This window comes from Haliaeetus albicilla, chromosome 7 (assembly GCF_947461875.1).
Source record: "Haliaeetus albicilla chromosome 7, bHalAlb1.1, whole genome shotgun sequence".
NCBI classification, from domain to species: Eukaryota; Metazoa; Chordata; class Aves; order Accipitriformes; family Accipitridae; genus Haliaeetus; species Haliaeetus albicilla.
Genome location: NC_091489.1, coordinates 43,731,005 through 43,755,584, shown reverse-complemented (window position 1 = coordinate 43,755,584; position 24,580 = coordinate 43,731,005). Strand labels below are relative to the sequence as shown.

General features: G+C 63.8%; 1 protein-coding gene across 11 annotated transcripts in view; it reads right to left on the bottom strand.

Annotated features, from left to right (window-relative positions):
• IGSF9B (immunoglobulin superfamily member 9B) overlaps positions 1–14,918 on the bottom strand; it is a 42,871-nt gene extending 27,953 nt beyond the window's left edge. For 4 of the 11 annotated variants that reach the window (XR_011325561.1, XM_069788121.1, XM_069788123.1 and 1 more), the window contains exons 1-7: positions 8,761–9,504; positions 6,618–6,815; positions 5,313–5,459; positions 3,614–3,765; positions 2,344–2,461; positions 1,385–1,526; positions 1,123–1,268 (exon numbers count right to left, since the gene is read on the bottom strand). Coding sequence is in view for 9 of the 11 variants with exons in the window: in XM_069788121.1 (XP_069644222.1) it covers positions 1,123–1,268; positions 1,385–1,526; positions 2,344–2,461; positions 3,614–3,765; positions 5,313–5,459; positions 6,618–6,815; positions 8,761–9,475 (1,618 nt within the window). In the remaining 2 variants the exon portion in view is untranslated. Of the gene's footprint in view, positions 1–1,122; positions 1,269–1,384; positions 1,527–2,343; positions 2,462–3,613; positions 3,766–5,312; positions 5,460–6,617; positions 6,816–8,760; positions 9,506–14,613 lie in introns of those variants that run through there. The other 7 variants (XR_011325560.1, XM_069788120.1, XM_069788122.1 and 4 more) reach the window with 3 other exon arrangements.
• Positions 14,919–24,580: the final 9,662 nt, after the last annotated feature.

Sequence of the window (24,580 nt, the reverse complement as noted above, 5' to 3'; positions counted from 1 at the left end):
CTCCGGAGGAAAGGGGTTCGCAGCACAAAAAGCCAAGCACACCTCCTTGCACCAAAGCCTCGCAGGGCCGTCTGACCGGCAGATTGTCCAAACGCCAGTTTTCCTGCCATTAGAGCTATTTTTAACAGCTATCAGCCTTGACGAGTGGTCCTGGATTAGCGGCAGGGCAGATTTAATGGCCTGAGGCTGCATGTTTTCCCAAGAGCTGCCCAGCCGGGCGCATCCAAGCCCCAAATCACGCCTCTGCCTGGGCATGGCACCAGTCGCACCATCCCCCTGCCCCTTCATCCCACAGGGAAACGACGGGACCTACCAGCCCTTCTCATAGCAGTTCCCTGCCAGCGTGGGGCTTCCCACTAACCAGCGCTGGGTCTACAGGCGGCAGCTCTAAGGCGGCCTTCAAAACGCAAGTCGCGAGGCCGCTTTGCACAAGCCTGTCTTTCATTATAAAATAAAACCATTGCAGTCTTTTACAGCAGAGCAATATTGCAATTGCGAGCGGCAGCAATTGAGGCCATTACTGTCGAATGCCACAGGACGCCGGTGGCACACTACCCATTACCGCCTGGGGAGCCAGAGAGAACAAGCGTGGGAAGCAACGCTCCTGCTACAGCCCCTTCTCCTCAGCTTGTTTAGATCAGTTACCGCCTGAAAAATATGACATGCAAAGCTACCGAGCTCACAGAAAAACCACGCCGCGGGAACAAGCCCCCATAATAAACACCAAAAAATATGAGTAGGCAGTTGAGAGCAAGAGCCCTGATCCCATGTTTCCCTGCCCAACACAATGATGAAGACAGCATGCCAACAGCAGCGGTGGGAAGATGCCCACCTAGTCAAAATGCACTTGTATCAAAGGTGGACGCCGGTCCCAGCCGAGCGGTGGTACCCAGGATGCTCAGGCTACTTGCTTGCTTGTTGCCCGCACCCTTACAAGCACACGTGGGATGCTCTCAGCCTTTTGCTGAGGATGATTGCATGCTCATCCAAAGGCTGCTGCCACGTCAACCCGAGCCGCCTAGCATCGTACCGGGATGACAGAGCCTCTGGGGCTGCCTCAGAGCCGGGAATTATCAATCCCGGCCCCACCCCTCAGGATCAGGCCCCGCTGCCCGCACTCACACTGCACCGTCAGGTAGGCAGAGGCTGATGGCGAGCGGCCCAGGCTGTTGCTGGGGATACAGGTGTATTTTCCAGCATCCTCTGGCTTGACACGGAAAATGATCAGTGTCCCATCGATCAGGATCCGCACCCTCAACTTCAGGTCGCTGCAAGAGAAGAGGGGAGAAGGATCATGGGGAGACCCGGGGGGACAATGCCCACCCCATTGGTGGTCCCAGGACAATCTGGGAGCAGGAGGAGGACACGCCAGCTGCAAACTCACTTCTTGAAGTAGACGTTCTCCTCCTCCCAGTACCACAGGTAGGTGAGGTTCCCGGGGTACGCCTCGGCCTGGCAGGTGAAGAGCGCATCCTGGGAGATGTTGACCGTGATGTTCTCCGGAGGGGAAACGATGAAGGGAGGTCCTGGGGCAGGGGGGAGAGAAAAACGTCACCCCCACCAGCACAGGCGTCCCCACAAAGGTTGCTCGGGCTCAGCTCCATCGCAGCATCGTTGGCTGGGAGCTGCTGGAGGAATCTGGGGTAGAGCTGGCCCCGATCCCCCAGGACCACAGGGTGCAGGGGCTGACCTCGAGGGGCACGGTGGCTCTGTTACTCCCAACCCTTTCCCCTAATCTCTGCAGCTTTGGGGAGGGAGCCCATGGCGCACGGCACTGCTGCTCCCAGGGCACGAGCTCACACCTCCCTTCATCCCGAGCACATCTCCAGGACCACATCACCCGCAGGGAAAAACGCAGGGGGAAAACAGCAAACTGCCGGGAGCGGGCAGCGAGCGTCCGCAGCTCGCCGACATGGTGAAAGCGGAGCAGATGACACCCCACGCTCCTCTCTCTGCCAGTAGCTGTTGACCTAATTAAAGATTTATTTAATAAAAGAGGGAGCGAGGAGCGGGAGGCCTGCCATACATCACCGCTATCTGACAAGGCGCTTTGTGACAGCCTCAATCTTTTCCCCGCTTCCCGAACAAAACCAAGCTGCCACCGGGGCCCAGATGTTCATCGGCACGGCCACCGCGGTTGCCCCAATTAAGTGGATTCCTCCGTCCTACAAACGGGATGCAAAGCCACAGGGCAGCCGGCACGACGTCGAGCCCGCAAGGCTTGCGGGTCCCTTCAGGGTGGCACCGCAGCCCACCGAGTTCCCCCCACGGAGCCCACTCCCAGCCTCCTGGGGTTGCCAGCGGCTGAGGATGAGCCGGAGGGGCTCGGGTGGAAGATCTCACCTTGAACGAGCAGGCGCGTGGTGTGCACAGCCTCTCCCTGGATGCTGTACGCCCGGCAGGTGTAGGCACCCCTGTCCTCCCGGCTGACGGAGAGCACCGTCAGGCTCCCGTCGCTCACCTGGGAATGACAAGGGAAGACCCTGGAGCGCGGGCAGGGACCCCAGGGCCAGGGGGGTGAACCCTAGCCCCAGCTCAGCACCCTCCCTCCATCGGCTTTTCCCACAGCGGAGAGCTGCCAGCGCTTTTAGGGCCCGATGAGAAACGGGTTTCCCCGCTCTGCAAGACTTTGGATATTAATAAACCAACACACGCGTTTCTGCTCGACGCCAAGGGGAAGGGAAAAAAAAATAATAAAATAAATAAATAACCCTCACAACATATTCATCTCCCGCAGAAGTGACTGGCAGGCGGCAGACTCCAAAGCGCTTCTGCCGAGCACCCTGGCACCATCAGCGCTTCACAAGGAGCGGGATGCCTCGCCGGAGCATCCCCTGCTCCTGAGGGACCCCCTCCACCCCTGGAGTGGGGGTACCAGGGGGAGACCCCGGCTCGGTCGCCGTCCTCCCCGTGGGGCCACCTCGCAGCTGCAAGAGGAGCGGCCAAATTCCTCCCCGGGGACACAGCCAAGGAAGGACAGGCGAGGGACAGTCACCCCCCAGGTAGCAGCCCCCCCACGCACAGGGAGCCCTGCTCCCAGCCAGGCTTCCCACCCCCCCCACCTCATTCTGCCTCATCCTTCTATTTCAATTAGTAACAAATGATTCCTAATTACTCTCATTAGTGCCTGCGCTGATTCCAATGCCTGATTTACCAATTACAGCTCAGGGGGGAATCTCTGCCCGGGAGACTCTGGGATGCAAAAAGGGTCCTGAGGGGGGGGATGGGAAAAATCCTCCTTGCCCAAACCTCTCGCTGCCCCAGCCCCGCAGCACCCATCCCATTCTCCAGTCTACAGCCCCCACCCCATCTCTGGGACCCAGCACAGCGCCTGGCCAGAGGAAAAGCATTCCCAGGGAGCAGCTCGGGTGCCCTAAATGGTGGTGGTGGGGGGGGTGTCCAGCCCCCACCCAAGGGCAGGCAGCATTAGAGGCTGCTGCTCAGCCGAGATGGATGGGGGGTGGGGAGGAATGGGCATCTCAGCAAGAAGTGCTGAGAAAGCACAGCCGGCTCCAGGCACAGCAGAGCTGCCGCCGCCGTGGTCCCATCGATACCGTCCCCGCCGGCGGGGAGCCCGGGAGCCCCCCGCGGCAGCCCCCTGCCGCCCACCTACCTGGTACTTGCCATTGGCACCCAAAAGTTCTCCCTCTTTCAGCCAGGTGACGATGGGCTTGGGGTTCCCGAACGCCATGCAGGTCAAGGTGACACTGCTGCCTTCCTTCGCTTCTACGTACTGCGGCGGCGTCTCCGTGAAAGTGGGGGGAGCTGTGGGGCAAGGGGGGGAGACCGTGGTGACCCCCCCCGTTTCACACCTGGCTGCTGTGGGTCTCAAGGGGGGGTGGGCAGGGGGACAGAGAGGGGGGGCTGCTGCCTGGAAATGGGGGACACGCCGCACATCCCCGCGGCGGGGCTGGGATCACCCCAAAGGCAAATGGGGTTGCAGGGAGGGGGACGACAGCGGCTGTCACGGGGGGGGCTGTCCCCAGGGACACCCACCGAGGACGTCCCCTCCGGGCCACATCGCACCCCAGCCCTGTCCCCTCTCCCCCCTGCCAGCTGCAGGGCACAGCACCACGTCGTCCCCCCCATTGCATATTAACTTGCTATTGTCAAAACACGGGAAAACACCGCAGTGCAGATCGAAAGGCTCCCTCCTGATTAAAGAGGCTGGCAGGATTACAGCCCGCCCCTAATTACCAGCAGTTGTTAAAGCCCACTTTCGAGGAAGACAGGTTGGCAATTTAATCTGCTCGGGGAAAAAAAGAATTATATTTTGTTTCTCCCCAAATGATTTTTATTTTCCCCTAAGAAAATTAAGCATTGTAATGAGCCGGGGGAAAGCCACAGCCTTCCCCCTGAAAGCAATTCCTCGGACCGGGAGGATTACAGTTATTATTTTGTTATTAAACCCCTGCGTGCCCCGTGCCGCTTTAAAACCTCAAAAGCGCCCCATTTTGCACAGGGGGTCGAGCCTGGGGAGGGACAGGGCACCTGGGGCACCAATGGCCACTTCCAGCCCCTCGGGCCAGCAGTTTGCAGGATCCATGCGCACCGTGGAAGTGAAACGGGCACCATCCTCCTCCTCATCCTCTCGCTTCCCTCTCTCCCTCCTTCCCAAGCCCTCCGAGCTCGTTAGCAGGCAGGGGGAAAGGAGGCAGCGGCAAGGCAGGGTGGCAGGCAGGGATGGGGCTGGTGTGCCGCACAGCCCTGCTTGCAAAGCTTCCGCTCGCTAATTGGGCTCAATTAGGTGGCTCTGCTCTGTGCCGCAGCCCAGCCGTCCCCAGGAAAGGTTAAATTAATTGCTCAAGGTCAGGCAAGACCAGCGAGGAGCTGCCGGTGCCCACATCTCTTCTCCAACCGCCCCGCTGCAGCGGGAGAGGCACAGCCCTGCTGCTGGGCTAAAAATAAAGACCTCTCCTGGTGTGGAGAACGACAGTTTGCTAATTAGTTTAATATGCAGCCTTAATAAAATGAAAAAGTAATTTGAGTAAATCTGAATTTCAAGAAAACAAAGATTTGATTTTCTGATCTGTTTGTTAAGAGGACACTCGTTCCCAGCCCCATTTCTTGATGTCTCTCCTTCAAACAAGCTCCGCGTAATTAAAACTGCGCAATCCCTAATAAAAGTTTGTCCCTTTTTAAGTCACGCCCCGGCTGGAGCGGCCAGCCTGGATGGCTTCAGGCTCGCTCGTCTGCAAGGCGCAGATCCCGCCGAGGACCGGCGTCCATCCGAAATCAAAGGGAAACCCGTCTCGGCACCAGACGCGACCCCACGGCGATGCCGCGAGCCCCCCCCGCCGCGCTCGGCTCACCGTTGACCGTGAGGTGGACCCAGCTGCCGTTGTGGAAGGTGTCGTACTGCTGGTCCAGCATGAGCACTTTGCACTCGTACCAGCCCTGGTCCTCGGAGCGGACCTGCTCAATGCGCAGGGAGGCTTTGTCGTGCAGGCTGGCCCGGCCTGCGGGGAGAGCACAGCCGTCGGCTCGGCAGCCCCCGGCCCGGCGCGATGACCCCACCACCACCACCAGAACCAGACCGGTCCCCCCAGAGCATCGCTGCAAGGGATGCCCCAGCCCGGTGCAGGCACCGAGCGGCTGCAGCACCTTTGGGACCGGGCAGCATCCCACCATCCCCGCTTTTGGGGCTGGTCGCAGCCGGCCGGCGACGCGTTCGCCCATCTGGGGAGGGCAGAGCAAGCTGCGGTGGGCAGGCAAGATGCCTCGAGCGGCGGCTGCCCGCAGCGATGCCGGCCTTCTGCTCCCATCCAGGGGCTGGCGGTGGTACGGCCGGCAAGCAGGCGTGCCCCAAAGCTTATCCCCGGCCTGGGAGCCTCCCAAAAAGCAGGGTGACCCCGGGCTGACCCCGTGCATAGTCTGGGAAACTGGGGCTGGCAGCAAAGCAGCCCGAACGCGCACCCCAGCCCGGCGGCCACTGGGCTCCAGCGTTGCCCAAGCATGAGCTGAGTTTGGCAGGGCTCAGCCCAGGCTCAGGTGCTGGCATCCTCCCTGCTGCAGGATTTCCCAGGGGAGCAATTTCGGTGGAGGAAGCCCCACAGAGCCTGGAAGCAAGACCCAGGGAAGGTCCTCAGGACGGTGCTCCCTAGGGAATGGCATATGGAAACAGGTCTGTCCCACCACACCACTCGCACTCCTCCACTCGGGGCTGGTCCCCAGCCCAGACACCCCACCAGAAGCCACCGGCCACGTGGGGCAGGTGGCACGTTGGCGAGCTGCCACATGGCCTCCGCAGCTCCAACTTGCCACCTCCGCCCAGCACGTGGCCCTGGCTCCATCCCCACTGTCCCCCCAGCATCCCAGCATCCCCCCCTCTCAGGCTCACAGCTGCTCTGGGGTGCAGCGGCAGCAGCGGCAGCCGCCGCCACCACGCATCACCCTGGGTTTCTCTGCCTTGCTTGCTCCCGTCCCACGCAGCCCAGCTGGCTTCCTAGAACTGCTGCTTAATTAAAACCAACTGGGTGGAAAGCGAGCAACGAGAGGCAGAGCCCTGCACAGTTTCCGACGGAGGAGCGGATGGAGCGGAGCTGCGCATCCCAGGCTGCGCCGCGACCGGGACCCGGCACGTCCCCCTCGTACCCACCCATGCCCCCCGGACTCACCGGCATACTCCGGGTCGACATGGGGAGGGTAAAACCCAAACTTGATGAAGATGGGTATGGGGACGCCGAACTTGAACCACTCCACGACATAGGGAGGGGGCTGCCCCGTGAGCGGGTGGATCACGTCGCATCCCAGGATCACGCTCTCGCCAGCGCGAGCGGTCACGAACTCGGGCTCCTCCCTCGAGCCGAGGGCACCTGCGAGGGGGCGAAGGAAGAAACTGTGGCTGATCCCATCCCTGGACCCCGGCACTGGCGTTAGCCGGAGGACTGGGACTCCCGAGAGGGCCGTAGTGGAGATGATGCCCGTCCCCGGCCACGTGGCTCTGCCAAGGGTACCACCCCAGGGATGGGTCTCCCCCACCCTGAAACCCGGGGGGGGGTCCCCAAGCCCCTCCACCCAGCTCCAGGGCTACCCCAAGCCGCTACAGGACTCAGGAGAGTGACCTTCAAGTACCTGCTGCTCTGGGATGGCTTCCCACCCCCTGCATGGGGGCGAGGGTAGTGCCCAGTGACCCCACAGGGGTTTCGGGGACCCCCTGTTCTCAGCAGAGGGGGTGCCTGGAGCACGCCTAGCGCTGCTCCCCACCTAGCAGCTCCGTCAGAGCTGCCCCGCATCCCTGCAGTGGGGAAAAGGCTGCTTTTGCAGCCCCGCTTGCACCCCTGCATCCTCCAGGGAGTGGGACCGAGCACGCAGGGACCACCGACCCGCAGATCCAGCTTTCCCACAGGAGCTGCCCCAGGGCGGGCAGAGCCACCGGAGCAGCGATGCTCCAAGCCAAGCCCACCCGTCCTCGGGCATCCCCGAGAGCTCCGGGCCTGAAACCCAGCTGCAACCTGTGCATCGAGTCTGGCACCCTGCCGGCTGGGGTAATTAAACAGGGCTTTGGTCTCAGCCTCAAATGAAGGCACCGCTCCACCCCGGCCGTGCCTCCCTGCTCAGCTGCAGCCTGTCGTCATCCTGCTCTCGCCATCAGCAGCAAAGCTGCATCCTCAGCACGGCTTTCAGAAAGGGAGAGGGAAACCCAAGGCTTGGGGGGGGGAGCCAAAGGGAGGTCCCCAAAACTGCAGGCGCAGGGTTCAGCCCCACATCTCCCTTCCCATCAAGGAAGGGGCCCCCTCATTTTTCCTGGCACCAAGCGGCCACCGCCTGCTCCGGGGGGGATGCTCGGGGAAGCACGTTCCCACTCCTCCGCTCCGCTCCTCGGGGCTGCCGGTGATTGGCGGCGAGTGACATCACCGCTTCCCCGCCACGGGAGCCGAGCATCACCGGCTATTTTTGGCTCTGGCACAAGCGCGTACCGGCAAGAGGCCCGCGCCGTGCCACCCAACGGGCACGCCGGCCGAATCGCCCCCACGGGAAGGGGAACGGGCAAAGCCGGTTGTGCCGACAGCCCGGGCCGCTGCCAAAACCCCCTGCGAGATGTGCCACCGCAGAGGAGAAGAGCCCCGTGGGGCCAGCCAGGCGTCCTCTGTGCCCGCAGCACCGGCAAGCCAAGCACCGGGGCTGGATGGCGGCCGTTTAAACCGGGAGGGCTGGCTGGTGGCAGCGGGGAAGGCGACGCCGGGATGCGGAGCCGCGAACCGTCTGCAAGGAGCAGACGTTGTGTCGCAGGCACCCGGCCCCGCTACGGGGGGGGGGGGGGGTCCCGCATGGCACACACGCACCCCGCTCCTGCCCACCCCCCCGCTTCGCATCGCCCTGACGACGGCTCTCGCACCTCTCCATCCCTCCTTATCGCCGAGCATTCGCACCCTCTCAGCGGGGACGGTGTCAGCCCTCCCCTGCCACCCCGACCCCGCTGCACCCATCCAGGGGGCTGGGAACCCCCCTCCCTGCCCACAGTCCCCCCCCCTCCAGCGCCGATCGGGGACAGCGGCTGTCACGTGCTGCTCAAGAGCATCCAAGGACGCACGCTTCCCCGGCCGCCTTGCCTGACCGAGCGGGTCCCCGGCACCTCGCCGCCTTCAAAAGGATGGTCCTGCTTTCCAGCAGCAGCAGAGGATGGAGGCGGCAGTGCCCCCAGCCCCTTCCCGAGCCCCCCTCCTCCTGCCCCAGCCCACCAGCTCCTTTGGGTACCAAGGTGGGATCTTGGTTTTCAGCTCCTCAACGCCAAATGGAGCCCGGGATGCTGACGCTTACCCAGCTGGAGAAGCACGCCGCCCAAGAGACCACCCAGACGCCCTGGGGATGGGCACCGGGGAGGCACGCTCACAGCCCTACGCTGGGATCCCCTGACCGGCTCCCCCAGCAAACCAGTGGGTGACGTCCCCCAGGGAGGGGACGAGCCAGCCACCCTGCCGGACCCACGCCTGGCCAAGGCCGCCCGGCTGAAGGAAAATAGGTCAGCCCCAGCAGCTCGCAGCGCCGGTGTCTGATCGCGAGGCCGGTGGGGAATTGCACGCACGGCTGAGCATCGCCTCCCCACACGCACGGCCGACTGGCAGCCGCGGCGGCTAACCGGCCCCCGGCTCTCCCCAGCTGCCACCCGCCCCGCCACCGGCCCCCGTGCCCTCCTGTCCCCGTTTCCAGAGACGGCAGGAACGCAGCAGGGAGATGTTTTACAGACCCCTCCTCGGGTCTCCCCAACCTGCCAACCCTGCGCTCTCAGCGCCGACCAGGTTTTCCTCCCAAGTCCTGGCCGCTGAAGGCACGTGTGCGGTGGAGACCGCAGCTCGCGGTTAAAAGAAGCGTTTCTCTCCCCCACATTTGTGGGGAAATGCTTGAAAACAATCCACAGACGCCAGAAGAAGCAGAGCACAAACAGACGAGGTATTTTTAAACCCACTTGATTTTTCCCAGCCAAGTTCAGGGGGGTTTCAAGGCTCAACGTGTGGTTTGGAAATAGGGTCAACATCGGGGAGCTGCAGCGGGGACACAAACCCCAAATCCCCCCCCGGTGCGGGAGCTCACGCGAAGCTGGGGGATGCCTCATAAAGAAAAACAAGTAATCAACAGGCTTCGTCATCCAAGCAGATCCAGGAAAAATAAAAGCACGCTGTGTGCCAGGAGGCAAGAATACAAGATGCGGAGGTGGAGTTGAACAGCATCCCAAAGGGAGAGGAGGGAAAGCTGCCGCCACATAGAGACGGTGCCACCGCGGGTCTCCCCGGGATGGCGATTGCCAAGGCTGGGAAGACCCTCACCTGGGCCTGGGCATCCAGTTCCTCCCGTCCCGAGAGCAGAGACGTAAGGCAACGGGGGACTCGGTGAAGCTGGTGGTACCCAGCACCTCGGGCACACTCGCTGAAGCGGGACCCTTCCTGCAGACGCTCTGCGAGAAGGACGCGGCCGCGGCAGAGCGGGTTTCCAAATGAACTAGCGCTGCACCTCGGCTCGCGGTGGGGATAAACGCCGATCCCACAGCCAAGGGACGATGGTGAAGAGCCCGGGAAGGCTGCCCTGCCCAGCGGACATCCATGCCCTGGGGTCAGAGAGAGGATCCCAACCTGACCCCCCAACCCCAGGCGCTTGTCCCCATCCCCGTCCTCCCACGGGGATGGGCTGAAGGAGCACGAGGCCCCGAGCCTGTGGACCTCTCCTCCCCGCCGAGCGGAGACGCGATCTGCTCTGACACATCCCGCTCACATCAGCGGAGGCGGGATATGGCGGGGATCTCTGAGGACAAGGCCACCGGCGTGGCATATGGAGGCCAGCAGGGAAGGAGAGCAGGCAGCCAGCACCATGAAACAAGCAGGGCAGCGACCGCAGCCTGCGCCAGGGGTGGGGGGGACACCTGTTCCAGGGACCCAGCCTGCAGAGCCGGTGCATGGGATGCGGGGAGAGCTGCCTGCCCCCCCCCCACAACAGCTCAGTGGGGGCTGCAGCCCCCCACTGCAAGTTTGGACCCACAGCCCCCCGCCCCCGAGAGCATCCGCCTGTCCCCTGGTGGGGGGCAACCTCGGGGGGGGGGGGCCGGGAACAGAGCCCTCGCCCCCTCCCCCAGCTGGAAAGCAGCATCTGGGCTTTCAGCGCGATTCCTGCGTTTTAAACCCGATTTTCCAGATGGATGGAGGGCGACGCGCAGGTCAAGTGACATGCCTCAAGGTCACGCGGGGCCAGCGGAGGAGCAGGATTAGCTGTGAGGGGTGGCTCAGCACCTCATTCACGGCAAGACGGTGACTTCAAACCCCCATCCCCGGGGACAAGGGGTGTCCCGCGGGACCGCCAACACCATCCCCACGCAGGCAAGCAGCTGCCCTGGCACCCCCAGGGGACCACACATGCCCAGGGTGCTGCCCCACAGCAGCCCCCCACCTCCCGCGGTGGGTCCCCACTCCCCGCGATGACACAGATGGGACGGTGCCCGGCTGGGTGACGGCTCAGCAAGCGTATGTCGGTGCTCAGAGAGGCACAGAGATGGAGCGTGCAAGAAAATGACTTCTTTGTGGGCATCCCAGTGTCCCCACTCCTGCCTGGGTGTCCCCAGCACCCCCTCCCTCTAAACGCCACCGGTCCAGCGTAGAGCATCCCCACGCGCCACACGGCAGCCGCCTCGTGGGAGCCATCATCTCCCAGCAACGACCAGCAGCTACCTGCGCGCTCCCCGCGAGCTCCCTCCACGCGCTGCAGGGCCGAGCGAGCGGAGCAGCTGCGGCAGGAGGCTGGAGCCGAAATCACTCCCAGGCGAGAATTCCTGCACCCGGAGAGCACTGCCGGGGGTGCTGCGCCCCTCAACCCAGCGCATCCAGACCCACATCGCGCCGGTACCCACGGGCAGGCTGCTCGCATCGCCCTTCCCGCGGAGCGGCGCGTACCACCCCGATGCCTTCGCAGCCCTCCGACTGGTAACTGGGATGCAGGCAGTGCTCTGAGCTGCCCGCCAGCAGCTCCTGAATCACGCTGTTCCTGGCTCAGGCAGCCCTCCCACCAACGCCAGCCTCTCCATGGTGAAGCAAGAGGAAGGGAGTTGTTTTTCCAAAGGCCAGCTGGTCGCCCAGGGCCCGCCGCTCGGGAGATGCCTACCGCAGGGGAAGGGAGAGGGAAGAACTCCTCCGTCGGCACGGCACGGGGCTGGACCCACTGCTCGCCCATCTGCAGGGCTTCTCTTCCAGCCTGAAGCCACGACCTCCAAGACGGAGGACTGGAGGTGAATGGGAGCTAACCCATCGTGCCACAGCTCCGGAGAGGAACTCGCAGGGTCCACCCATCACCAGCGAAGCCGCATCTTCCAAGTCAAAAGCCAACCAAGCCGGGAAAGCATCACCGCAAAAACCCTCCGGCAAGCCAAGTCAACGACCAAGACGCGCACATCCCTCCCTGCCCCGCGCGCTCCCATCCAACAGGTCCAGAGGAGCAGAAATCCCCTGGGGAAGGATGGAAACGGGAGCTGGGCCAAGCCCCTTGGCCGCTCCCGGTGCCAAACCATCCCCTTGCCAGAGAAGAGTGGGGCCAAAGCCGCACGTGCCAAAGCCAGTGGCTGCCGGTCCAAACCCCTCCACGGCTGACGAGACACCAGCCCTCGTGTGCAAGGGCTCCGTGCCGGGAGCGAGTAAGGGATGCAGCACCGGCACGGCCACGGCGAGCCGCTCTGACCGGCCAAGGTCAGCGCCACGAGCATCACCTGCCACTGCGTCCGGGGGGGGGACGACACCTCTTCGACGGGAGCCCTCGCCCAGGACTGGCGAAGCCGAATCCTCCCTCCGCAAACCGCGCCTGCCGGATCCGCAAGCATCCCCGTGCGGCGCTGCGTCACGCTCGTGGGAGAGGGAGGAAAAGCCCCTCGGCATCACGGCACCGCCGGGAATGCCAGGAGGCCGGATCCCTCCTCCGACACCCACTCCCGGCGCGGTCACGTCCCAGCTCTCCTCCCCCACGCCGTAAGAGGGGATAACGTGCCCTCCTTCCCTCTCTGAGCCGATTAACGCCTGGAAAGCCCCCGGAGAGCCAGGCCAGGCAAGAGGGCTGCTCAGGGCCAGCGCTGCTGCATCTCAGCCCGACTCAGCGAGGAGGAGGCGGCGTGGGAGGAAGGCCACGGCCAAGGGAAAAGCCCCAGCGAACGCGCTGGCACGTGGCGAGCTCCAGCCCTGCTCCAAAGCCCAGTCCCTGAGTGACGGGGGGCGACAGCCCCCCACGAGGAGGGGACGGTGCTGGGGCGAAGTCCCACGGGCTCCCCGTCCCCACGCAGCCCTCCCGCGGGGGCCGCGCCGGCCCGCAGCACCCCCTCGCCCGCTACGCCCGGCGCCCACCCACGCATTACTCACGGCGCGCTCATTCAGCACGTACACGCCGCTCCGTCGTACGAGCGGCACCCCCGCGCCCAGGGTCCCCGGCGCGCGCCCACCCACCCTGGCACCGGTTCGGGAGCCCCATCCGAGTGGTTCCAAGGTATTTCCAAGTTCCCAGGCACCGAGCTCGCCGCTCCGCTCCTCTCCCTCTACAAACCACTGCTGCAAACCACCGCCTCGCCACGCCGCAGGATGCATTTCAGGCAGGCAGCAGCCGGCCGCTGCTCAACAGCAAGAGGGGGGCCCCGTCCCCCAAAAAAGGGCAGCCCCATCCCGACACCACCATCCCACCACCCCTCCCGCTCCCCCCTGCCATCAAGGAGCCAGCTGCCAGGCAGAGACGCCAAGGGTCCGTGGCAGGGTGCAGATGTGACCCCGCGCGCTCCAGGAGTGCCGTGGTGCAGCGGGGAGGCGGGGGAGGTTGCGGCACCCCGGCGCACGCCAAGGTGCCCCCTCTCCCAGCCCACCCGTGCCCGCCGAGGCGGTGTTCCCCCCGTGCCGTGGGGTGGGGAGCGGCAGTGGTGGCCACCAGCCAGGCATCGCTTGCTGCCGGCGGCCACCGCATCCCCACGGGCAGGGCTCGGTGACGCCCAGGGTGCAGGTCCCGGGTCCCATCCCGGGTAGGGACCACCGGGGTGCAAGGGCCACCCCGTGCCCGGCGGGGTACCGGCAGCGGAGATGGGAGACGGTGCTGCACCGGCAGCAGGCATCTCCCCTTCTTCCTGCAGGGATGGCTGGGGGGGAAGGAGGGGGCTGGCAGTTAAAGAAAAAGAAGCCGGAGCAGGAAAATCAGGGTTATTCCCTGCCACTGTCTCCCTCCTGACCTTGGACAACCCTGTGCCTCAGTTTACCCTGGCGCAGCAGCCTGCCTGCAGCGGAGGGGGAAGGAGGGCAGCCTCCCCTGGGCAGAGGGGAGCAAAGTCACCCCCAAACCCGCAGCACAGCGGGGGGGGGCTCTGCAGGGGAAGGCACCGAATCCCTTCTGCATTTCTCCTTGCCCAGCCGGGCTACCCTTGCAGGGAAGAAGGGCAAACGCTGCCCGCGCCCCTCGGAGCTCCTGCCTGCTGCGTCCCCCCCCCAGGCTGGGAGAAGAAAAAGGCAGAAGGAGAAACGCTTGCCCGTCCCCAGCCAGGGGACCACGCTGCCCGGCTTCTCCTTCCCCCCCCCCCCCCACCCGCAAGGTTGCTTTTCTCCCAAAGGGGAATTTGCAAGCGGAGACCCGGGGCAAAAAGAAGCAAAACCTGCCGCAAAAAAAACCCAGAGCGGCTGCCGGCTCCTCCTTCCTCAACTTCCCGACTTCCCTCCGGGAGGTCACTGCCAAAAAAACACCCGAGCGCCTGGGGACGATGCACCGGGGGGGGGCTCCCAGCTTCCCAACAGCCTCCCCCCCCCAAACCCCAACAGCGGAGAAGAACGAACTAGCCAGCGCCTACGCTGCAGCGCCGGCGCCCGGGGACACGGGCAGCGCTCAGCCCCCCCCTCCCCGCTCCCCGCACAGGCGCCGGAGAGGACGCAACCCCCCCCCCCCCGAGCCGCAGCGCGCCGCACCCCCGGGGCGTGCTCCCCCCTTTCCCGGTGCAAGCTCCGGGACGTGCCCCCCCCCCCCTTCCATCCCTCCGCTGCGAGCTCCCCCCCCGGTGCATGCACATCTCCCTCCCGGTACACCGAGGGGGGGAGGATTGCAGAGGCGGACACCCCCCCCCCACCACCACCACCACCACCACAGGGGCACCCCGGAGGAGGGCGTCCCGCCGCCCCCCCCACTCACCTTGGACGGGCAGCCCGCGGGCGCCGAGCACACTTGCTACCAAAGCGGCCACATACCAAATCATAGTACTACCGGCCCCCGGTGAGCAGCATCTTCCGCCAGCCGGGCGGCCCGGCCGGGGCGGGGCAGGGCTCCCCCGGGCCGGGGTTCGGTTCCCCGGGCCGCAGCGGGGCTGGCCGGGCCGGAGGGGCGGCTCAGGGCCGGCCGCCACCGGCCGCCGCCGCTGCGCCCATGCCCGCGCCCATGCCGCCGCCGCCGCCTCAGCCGCACCTGCCCTCCAGCCGCCGCACGGCGCGGGGCGCAGCCTAGCCTGCGCCCTTTAGCGGCTCGGTGCCGCCCCCGCCTTCTTCCCATTGGGCGGTTCCCCGGCGGAGTGGGCGGTGATTGGCCCGGCGGCGGGGCCCGGGCCCGTTTCAAGGTGGGTTGGCGCGCGCGGCGCCCCTGCGCCGCAGTATCATGCGCACTGCCGGGAGCGGCGGGCGGTGCGCCGGGTCGGATCGGATGGGTACGGCACGGCTCGGCACGGCTCGGCTCGGGGTCACCTCCGCCGACCGGTCACCTCCCGACCGGCTCTGCCACCCGCCCCGGAGCGGCGTCTCCTCCCGGTCCCCAAGTGGGCCTCCTGCACCGGCACGGTGTCACCTTCCCGCTCCCAGATGTGCCCCCTGCACCGGCTTAGTGTCACCTCCCGGTCCCCAGATGCGCCCCCTGCACAGCTCAGCATCACCTCCCTGCTCCCAGATGTGCCCCCTGCACCGGCTTAGTGTCACGTCCCTGTCCCCAGATGTGCCCCCTGCACCGGCTCACCACCACTTTCCTGCTCCCAGATGTGCCCCCTGCACCAGCTCAGCACCACCTCCCTGTCCCCTGATGTGCCCCCCTCCACTAGTTCAGCATCACCTCCCTGCTCCCAGATGTGCCCCCTGCACCAGCTCAGCATCACCTCCCTGCTCCCAGATGTGCCCCCTGCACCGACTTAGTGTCACCTCCCTGTCCCCTGAGGTGCCCCCTGCACCGGCTCACCACCACTTTCCTGCTCCCAGATGTGCCCCCTGCACCAGCTCAGCACCACTTTCCTGCTCCCAGATGTGCCCCCTGCACCAGCTCAACGTCACCTCCCTGCTCCCAGATGTGGCCCCTGCACCAGCTCAGCGTCGCCTTCCTGCTCCCAGATGTGACCCCTGCACTGGCTTAGTGTCACCTCCCTGCTCCCAGATGTGCCCCCTGCACCAGCTCAGCATCACCTCCCTGTCCCCTGATGTGCCCCCCTCCACCAGCTCAGCATCGCCTTCCTGCTCCCAGATGTGACCCCTGCACTGGCTTAGTGTCACCTCCCTGCTCCCAGATGTGCCCCCTGCACCAGCTCAGCATCACCTCCCTGCTCCCAGATGTGCCCCCTGCACCGACTTAGTGTCACCTCCCTGTCCCCTGAGGTGCCCCCTGCACCGGCTCACCACCACTTTCCTGCTCCCAGATGTGCCCCCTGCACCAGCTCAGCACCACTTTCCTGCTCCCAGATGTGCCCCCTGCACCAGCTCAACGTCACCTCCCTGCTCCCAGATGTGGCCCCTGCACCAGCTCAGCGTCACCTTCCTGCTCCCAGATGTGCCCCCCTCCACCAGCTCAGCACCACCTCCCTGTCCCCTGATGTGCCCCCCTCCACTAGTTCAGCATCACCTCCCTGGTACCAGATGTGCCCCCTGTACCGACTTAGTGTCACCTCCCTGTCCCCAGATGTGCCCCCTGCACCAGCTCAGCACCACTTTCCTGCTCCCAGATGTGACCCCTGCACTGGCTTAGTGCCACCTCCCTGCTCCCAGATGTACCCCCTGCACCAGCTCAGCATCACCTCCCTGCTCCCAGATGTGCCCCCTCCACCAGCTCAGCACCACCTTCCTGCTCCCAGATGTGCCCCCTGCACAGCTCAGCATCACCTCCCTGCTCCCAGATGTGCCCCCTGCACCGACTTAGTGTCACCTCCCTGTCCCCTGAGGTGCCCCCTGCACCAGCTCACCACCACTTTCCTGCTCCCAGATGTGCCCCCTGCACCAGCACAGCATCACCTTCCTGCTCCCAGATGTGCCCCCTGCACAGCTCAGCATCACCTTCCTGCTCCCAGATGTGCCCCCCTCCACCAGCTCAGCATCACCTTCCCACTCCCAGATGTGCCCCCTGCACCAGCTCAGCATCACCTCCCTGTCCCCCGATGTGCCCCCTGCACGAGCTCAGCATCACCTTCCTGCGCCCAGATGTGACCCTGCACAGCTCAGCATCACCTTCCCGCTCCCAGATGTGCCCCCTGCACCAGCTCAGCATCACCTCCCTGTCCCCTGATGTGCCCCCCTCCACCAGCTCAGCATCACCTTCCTGCTCCCAGGTGTGTCCCCTGCCCTGGTGCAGTGTCACCTCCCTGTCCCCAGCTCTGCCACCTGCCCCTGCTGCCATACATCACCTCTCTGACCCCCCAATGCCACTTTGTGCCCACACAGGGTCACGTCCCTACCACGGCCTGAGCCGCCTGCCCCCCCGCACCAGCTCCGCATCACCCCAACATCAGTTGTGCCATCTGTCCCTGCCACCTTGCACCACCTCTGGGTCACGTCCCTGCCACCTGCCTGGTGCCACTGCAACCTTATACCCTGCATCAGCTCGGGGTAACATGCCTCCCGCCATCTGTGCCCCCAGTAGAGATTTGGCATCACACATCCCCCCCCCGCCCCGCATCAGCTGTGCCACCTGCGCCCCGCACCAGCTCACTGTCATCTCTGCCAGGACCCTGCACTGCTCAGTCACCTCCTCGCCACCTGCCACCTCACACCCAGCACCGGCTCGGTGCCACTGCCACCCCTTGCACCAGCTGTACTACCCCCTCCTGTCAACCTGTGCCACCTGGGTCACCTCCCCCTGCTCCTGCTCTACACCGCTTGCCCCCATCCTTAACCCCCTGCACCCTGTGACAGCTCCGTGTCACCCTGTCCCCCCCCCCAGGCTGTGTCCCTGGCACAGCTTTGTGCCCTGCTGAGCACACCCCTCCATTTGAAAAGAATCAACTGGGGTCCACTACCATGGAAAACAGGTAGAAAATCAAAAGTCCCCCTGCGCTCTCCCACCTCAGCCCACCTCTCCTCCCTGCAAAGACCTCTGGTGATGCCAGATGGGCAAACAGCCGGGCTCACTCCCTGAGGAGCGTGCCAGCAAGAGAAACGGGCCACTGAACTTCCCCCGAGATGACAGGCAGCCCGGGAGGGGACAGGCTCGCACGGAGAGTGGGGCATGCCGTTTTGTCCCCAGCACTCACCATCTTTCCCTTGCCCACACCGTCGGGAGAGCATCTGAGGAGAGGTTGGAGCAGCTCCTGATCTTCCCACCTCTTCCCATGCGCATCCCGGGAAGAGGCAAAAAAACCCCAACCCTTGTAGAGGATGCAGGTGTTTTGAGGAGCATGAGGAGCATCCCACACCTTCTGCCCGTAATTACATTTATTGAGGGTCAGGCATCGGCGTGGCAGGAGATGAGATCCTGCAGGCAGCACGAGGCTTGGCAGAGAGCATCCCCCAGCCCAGCCCGAGCTCCCGGGCAGTTTGCTTCCCTAGCAAAATCCAAGACCTCATAAAAGTCTGACTCAGCTCTTAGTCCTGAGGTCTGAAGTGAAAGCTTGCAAATCCGCAAGGTGGGTTGGCGGGTTTGGCAGAGCCACGGATGACCCTTGCGTTGGGGCAGATTTGCTCTTTAAGCTGCTCTCCCGGTCGCACACCGAGGCGGGTCGGTGCAGCCTGTTTCCTCAAAGTCAGGTTTGCAGCAGCCCGGGAGGGCAGAGCCCCTTGGCTAGCACCCTCCCCGCTCTGGTCCTGCCAGCTTCAAAGCACCCAAAAAACCCCAGCCATCACCCAGAGCCCGTGAGGGAGCAAGCCCAAGGCGGGCAGAGCTCCATCCACCCTCGCCCAGCCACTAAGAGTCAATATATTCTCATCCAGCTGGAGACCATGTTACCAGCCAGATCATCTTCATGTCTTTAGCTGGGTTTTGCCACAATTTCAAAGAGGAAAAAAAATAACGAAGGGTATCGAGGACATCTACACTAACACAGCCCAACCCGGGAGGCATCAGAAGCCCCAGCCCCGCTCCCGGTGCGTACGTCCCCAAGCCGAGCACAGCGCAGGGGCCCCGCCAGCATCCCTCAAGAAACTGGAAATATGGGCTTGGGTTGGAGCACGGCTGCTGGTTCACACCCTTGTTTCTCCAGACTAATTTGCTGGTTTTATGAAATCCATTCCCCACTGTTTTCACACTTCTCTCCCTCTCTATTTATAGCTGGGTTTATTTACATGAACAGGGCACTCCGTGTACTTTCACGTCAGTCTGCGGTGGCAGAACTGGGAGCGGGTGAAGGCAGCAGGCAGCAAGCGAGGCAAGGAGTACCCAGGTCCTCGGCCACGGCCACCTCCTGCCCGCCACGTGGGAGGCAGGCAGGCAGGCAGCCCTCCCTGCCAAGATGGGAGCTGCCAGGGAATGAGCTGGAACCGAACAAGCCACGCACGGCCCAGACCCACACGTGTCCGAGACCCACACGTGCCCCAGACCCCGTCCGGGCATGGCAATGCAGCTCCCATGGGATGCAGGCGACCCCGGAGCCAGCACCTTCCCACCCCGCAGGTGAATCCCTTCTTTTTCCAAGGTGGAGCAGCTCTGGCAAGCAGCGTTTCGCTGGCCTGAGCCGTATCCGTTTTTTGTGTCACTGGCCTGGGGACCCCCGTGGCTTCTCTGGCTCAAAAGGCAATGGAAAGGGGGAAAAATTTATTGCAGACCAGGACTCGGTAAGACTGCCCTTGCCCTCCACCCCACCGCTCAGCCACAGAGAGCACAGCCTACCACGCACAGCTGAGTCACTTGACAACTGCCCAGCGATAAATTTACCACTTTGCCTAACAAGAGGGATAAAAACGTCGTTGCTTTTTGGGTTTTTTTGGAAAACTCTGACAGATGAGGCAGGAGTCCTCAGATTAGCACAAGAGCAAGCCACTTGGGGGATGCAGCTCTCCCCATCGCACGTACGGTCATCTGGGAGAGATGCAGCCCCGGTTGAGCGCTGCTGCCAGCTCCCTGGGACTTGGCTCTCGGGGTCAGGGACAGAGGTTTAGGTTTGGGTATCAGCACAAGAAAAGTGGGAATGAACCGCAAGTCCAGGCTGGACATTGAGAGACTTCCAGCCCTCGGAGCAGTGAGGTCCTGGTTCAACCTTTACACGGGGCAGCAAAACTACATGCTGCTGGAGAGGGGCTGATGTGAAAACAGGGCTTCCCGGGGTGCGGGTCACTGCCGCTCTCCTCCTAGCCCCTCGCTGCTGGCAACCTGGCCGGGAGAGCAGGAGATCCAGACTCAGCTGCCTCCCACCTGGCCGCGGGATGCTCCAGCCTACACGGGGCTGAGTCTCCCTGCACAAGTACATGATTATTCACAGCCTCCAGCATTTGCATGGTGGAGTCACGAGTCTCACAACACCTGATCTCCCGGGAGAGCTGCCTCCTGCACTTCGGGAGGCAACGGCCCACATTCGGAAAGTGGGACTCGGTGTCTCACGGCATCCCACATCGCCCAGCTGTCACCTCCTCCCCGCTCTGCCCAGGGACCTGGACAAGGGAGCCCACCCCATCCCTGCCACCGAGGCGAGGAAGAGAGCTTCAGGGCAGGGACATGCAGGAACCCTGAAAACACGAGCACTGAGCACAGAAATGCTGAGCCAGCCTGCAGCGTCGCTGCACGCACAGCGAGCCTGCCACGGGAAAGACCCAAAAAGCCCCTCGACGGAGTCACTGAAGGATGAGCAGGCAGATGGGCTCGGCTCACGCCGAGCCGGGGTTAGGCTCATTCCCTCCCCGTCCCCTCTCCCATCGCCGGTGGCTCATCAGCGGTGCGTGACTCCAGCTGGCAAGCAAGGAATAATATCCTGCCATGCCTTCCCGGCTCCACATCCAAGTCGTGGAATAATCCACCTGTGGTATTTCAGAAAAGACACACTAACTTCTGTGGAGAGGGGTCAGTTGAGTCACGTTAACAACTTTTTCCTCCTGTTAGCAGGTCTCCAACGTAGCTGATTACTCATCAGCCCACTAATAGACTCACTCACACAGCACTCCCTGGATCAAGCAGCAGCGATTGTCTGTCTTGTCTTATTAACCTCAAAGAAGGATCCGACTCTGGTAATGCGATACCCCATCCTTACCTCGTCACCTACTTCTCCAGCCAAAATACATCTCTCCTCAGTGCAGGGCATCCCCAACCCAGTGCCGGCCAGGGGAAGCCAACACCGTCGGGCTCAGCCTCGCGGCACAGCTCCGCGGGACCTTGGCTGGGGCAGATACAGCCCGGGTGGGGTGGGAGACCCCAGACCCACGGCACCCACCTCCAGGCACCGTGGGCTGGGGTTTGCTCCCCCGAGCAAGGGGCAGCAAGGCACTGCCGACCTCCCTGGGTACCCACCTCACCCTCAGCACGAGGCAGACCGTCCCCAAACTGGTGCCGTAGCCCCCCATCCTACTGCCCCACGTCTCCCCAAGCACTCCTGGGGCTGGTGGCGGTCTCCCCCCCTCCCAACCCTAAAAGGATGCCCGAGCGTGTTCTGCTCGGTGCCACCAACTGCAGCCCCCTCCAGCCTGGCAGCACCAGCACTGCCACTCCCGCCCCCCCCCCCGCAGCACCCCAGCACTGCCGCCCACCCCATTACTCACTGGGCCTCTCTGGTACTGGGAACACACCTCCCCGCACTGGGAGCATGGGCACAGCACGTGCTCCTGGGGGCTGGGGGACTTGTCATCGGCGCTGTCATCACCGTGAGTAATGACACTTTGTCTTGGCTTCCCCTAGCACGTCCCCAAAAAGCCGGGAGCGTGCATCTCTCCTTGCGGGGGGGGGGGGGGGGCACAGCCCCATGGCAGCTGCTCAGCTATCACCTCCCCTGCACCGGTGGGGAAACTGAGGCACGGGTGTTTGGTGGCACGGGTGTTTGGCAGCACGGCTGCCCTGCTGGAGAGCTGGGCTCCCAGAGGGAGAGGGACAGGCTGGGCCACTTCAAACGTGCTATGGCAGACTGGGGAGGAGAGGTGACTCACTGAAGGTCGGGCGGCGAGGCTGGCTCAGCACTGTGAGGCAGACACTGCTGTCCTGGTGCTCCAACTTCTCGCTCTGGCATCCTTTCCAGCCCCTGCACATGCAGCGTGTCATCAGCTGTGACACACTCTGCTGACGTCCCTGAATCATGTGGCATCAACCTCGTCGGTAATTAGCAGCGGCAGGAGCTCTGAGCTCTTCCCTGCTGCAGCCAGGCACGCTGGGCTCCCCGGTGCCCGTGGCCAGAGCCCACCCCAGCCCTGCATGGCTGCTGCAGGACCCTCTGCCATGCAAGCATTGCCCCCCCCCCCCCGCCCCAAAATCCCAGCAACAAGGGCATGTGCTGGCCCAGCTGCAGCAGGGGACAAGGCTGCCGGGGTCCCCTCTGCAGCTGGACCCCGCAGCACCCCGGGAAGGGGACGGGCAGGCAGGTGCCAGGCTGGGCTCCAGCAGCAAAGGGGGTTGCAGCCCGCCTGGGGAAGATGAAGGGGGGTGGGCAGGCTTGGAAAGGGCTTTTGCTGCCGGAGAGAAGGGTTCCCTTGTAACGTGCCAAGAGGAAAGGGAGGCTCAGAGAAGCCTTTGTTTGGAGGGGAGCAGACGACGGCTGCAGGGGGCTGGAGCCACGCACCTCCCTGCCCAAGCTGCACCAGCCACTGTGCTTCTCCCTCAATCCAAGTATCGCTGGTGGGGGGCCAGCAGGGTCTCAGGGTGGCCCCCAAGGACTGAATAGCCAGAGACCGTCCTTTGTGGGATCACTTTGCCCACGGCCATGCCAAGCAGCCCCCAGAAACCGAGCCATGGGGAGCAAACCTGGGGGGTCTGCATAGAGGGGGGAAGCAGGCAGAGCCCAAACTGCTGGGGGGACCAGCCATGCCCCTCCAGCCCCAGCTGCCCCCCCCGCCCCGCTGCTCCCTGCCCCACGGTGTGTGGGCAAACCCTCACCTCCCGTAAACAACTGCCTGACAATCAGAGAGCTACCTGTAACAGGATTACTGGAGGCCACAGCACTCCAAGCCGTCTGGTCCTGCACATGCAAGTGAGCCCAGGCAGAGTGAAAAAGAGACCATGGCCCTTCCATGGGTCCACTCCAGCCGCAGCCCAGATGCCACAATGAAGGGCTCAAGGAAACACAGTGTGCCCGTTTCCCCCGCTGCCCCGCAGCACACAACCCAGGACCGGTGGCTCAGCCCCGCCGGAGGCTCCCAGCTCTGCACCCTGTGCCTCCAAGCTCAGGGCATCGCAACGACAGCCCAAAACCTTCCCTGGGTCAGGAGGGACCTGGGGGCTCAGGGGATGCTACAGTGATGGGGGCGAAACTCCCAGCCAGAAATCATGAAGGCTGTGACACCTGCCTGCAGGTCCAGGGACCCCCCCAGGTCACCCCTTTACAGCCTTGCCATGGCACTCCCAGGGGACACAAGACATCACAGGGAGAGGTGACAGCCTCCCGGGGCTCCGTGGGGGATGTGGGGGTCCTGCACCACCAGGACACACAGCTCCCACGCCTGTCCCTTCACTGGAGGCTGGCACAAACTAGAGAGATGAGTTGGCTAGTCCTCAGCTCACTGCTGAAACCACCCCAGCGAGCCAACCCAGCCGGGGAGCTGCCGGCATCGCTTCCCCACAGCTGGGCTTGGCCCCGAGTCGGCTTCCCCCCCAACCCTCCCTCTCCGCCAGGCAGCAATCAGCCCTGCATTCAGAGGGCTGCCTGGGAAGATGATTAAGCAGCGAGTCAGACCACTTTGGGGACAAATGTGCAATCAGCCCTTGGGAGCACGCCTTGCTCTCCTGGAAGGGCGATGCAGCCCCAGGGATGCCCCGAAGCAGGGTGCGAGCATGGGCAGCGTGGCACCCTGCTTTTGCTGATTCTCCCCCATCCCCAAAAGCAAACCTTCCCCTGGGTTGCTCACCCACTCCTGCTTCATCCTCCTGACCCACAAGCTCCCAGCTCGGGCAGAAGGACCGTGAAAAGGCCCCCCCATCTACCCATCTTCGCTGATGAAAGGGCTGAGGATGGTCCTGGGACGGGAGCAGCTGGAAATGCTCAGCTCCAAGCCTGTTGTCCCCCCATCAGACAGCATCAGGAGAGCTTTCGGGACCCCGAGACCCTGGGCGACTCGTGACTGACGTGTGCCCCAACCCCGCTCGGCTGCAATAGCATCCCCAATAACTACCTGGGCAACATGACAGCCATGCTTTGACCCACCAAATTCAGGGAGACCCCCCTCTGCTGTTGCCCTGGCCCTGATTCTCGCAGATTTGATCGCCCACATAACAACCATTTCCCTCCCCATCTCGGGCACTGGTGTATCGATACTGCCACACACTGACATTTCTTTCCCCGGATGCCACTTATTTATAGCATGCCTGACCTTTTCCCCAAGTTTACATCCTCCTTTCCCTTCCCTTCCACCCACCGAGTGCTGAAAACCACCCCCGGCTTTCTCCCAAGCCCGGCTGTGTGCAGACATCCCCCAAGGCCCAGCCGGGATGCGGTTTTCCAGCATCCCCACCAACAGCACGGGAGGACAAAGCTGGGGGTGTCCGTCAGGCAAGAGCCCCCTCCTTCCTTCTGCAAGGAACAGCTTCCAGTTAAACCAGCTGCCCGGCTGCTCTTTGAAATCCAGATGGCCCCATAATTCTTGCTGGGGAAGAACAGAAAGGCCATTTCACCGCAGCCCCTTGCGAAGGCAGAGCCGGGGAAAGCAGCAGGCTCGCTCTGTGTGGGTGGGATTTGCCAGCGAGTTGCAGGGAGGCTGGAAGGGCAAGGGAGAGCCGGGAAAGGTTCGGCACACAAGCGTTGCAGCCCAGCTCAGGGCATTTTGGTGCCATTTCTTTGGGCTGCGGGGAAATTTTTCCCATT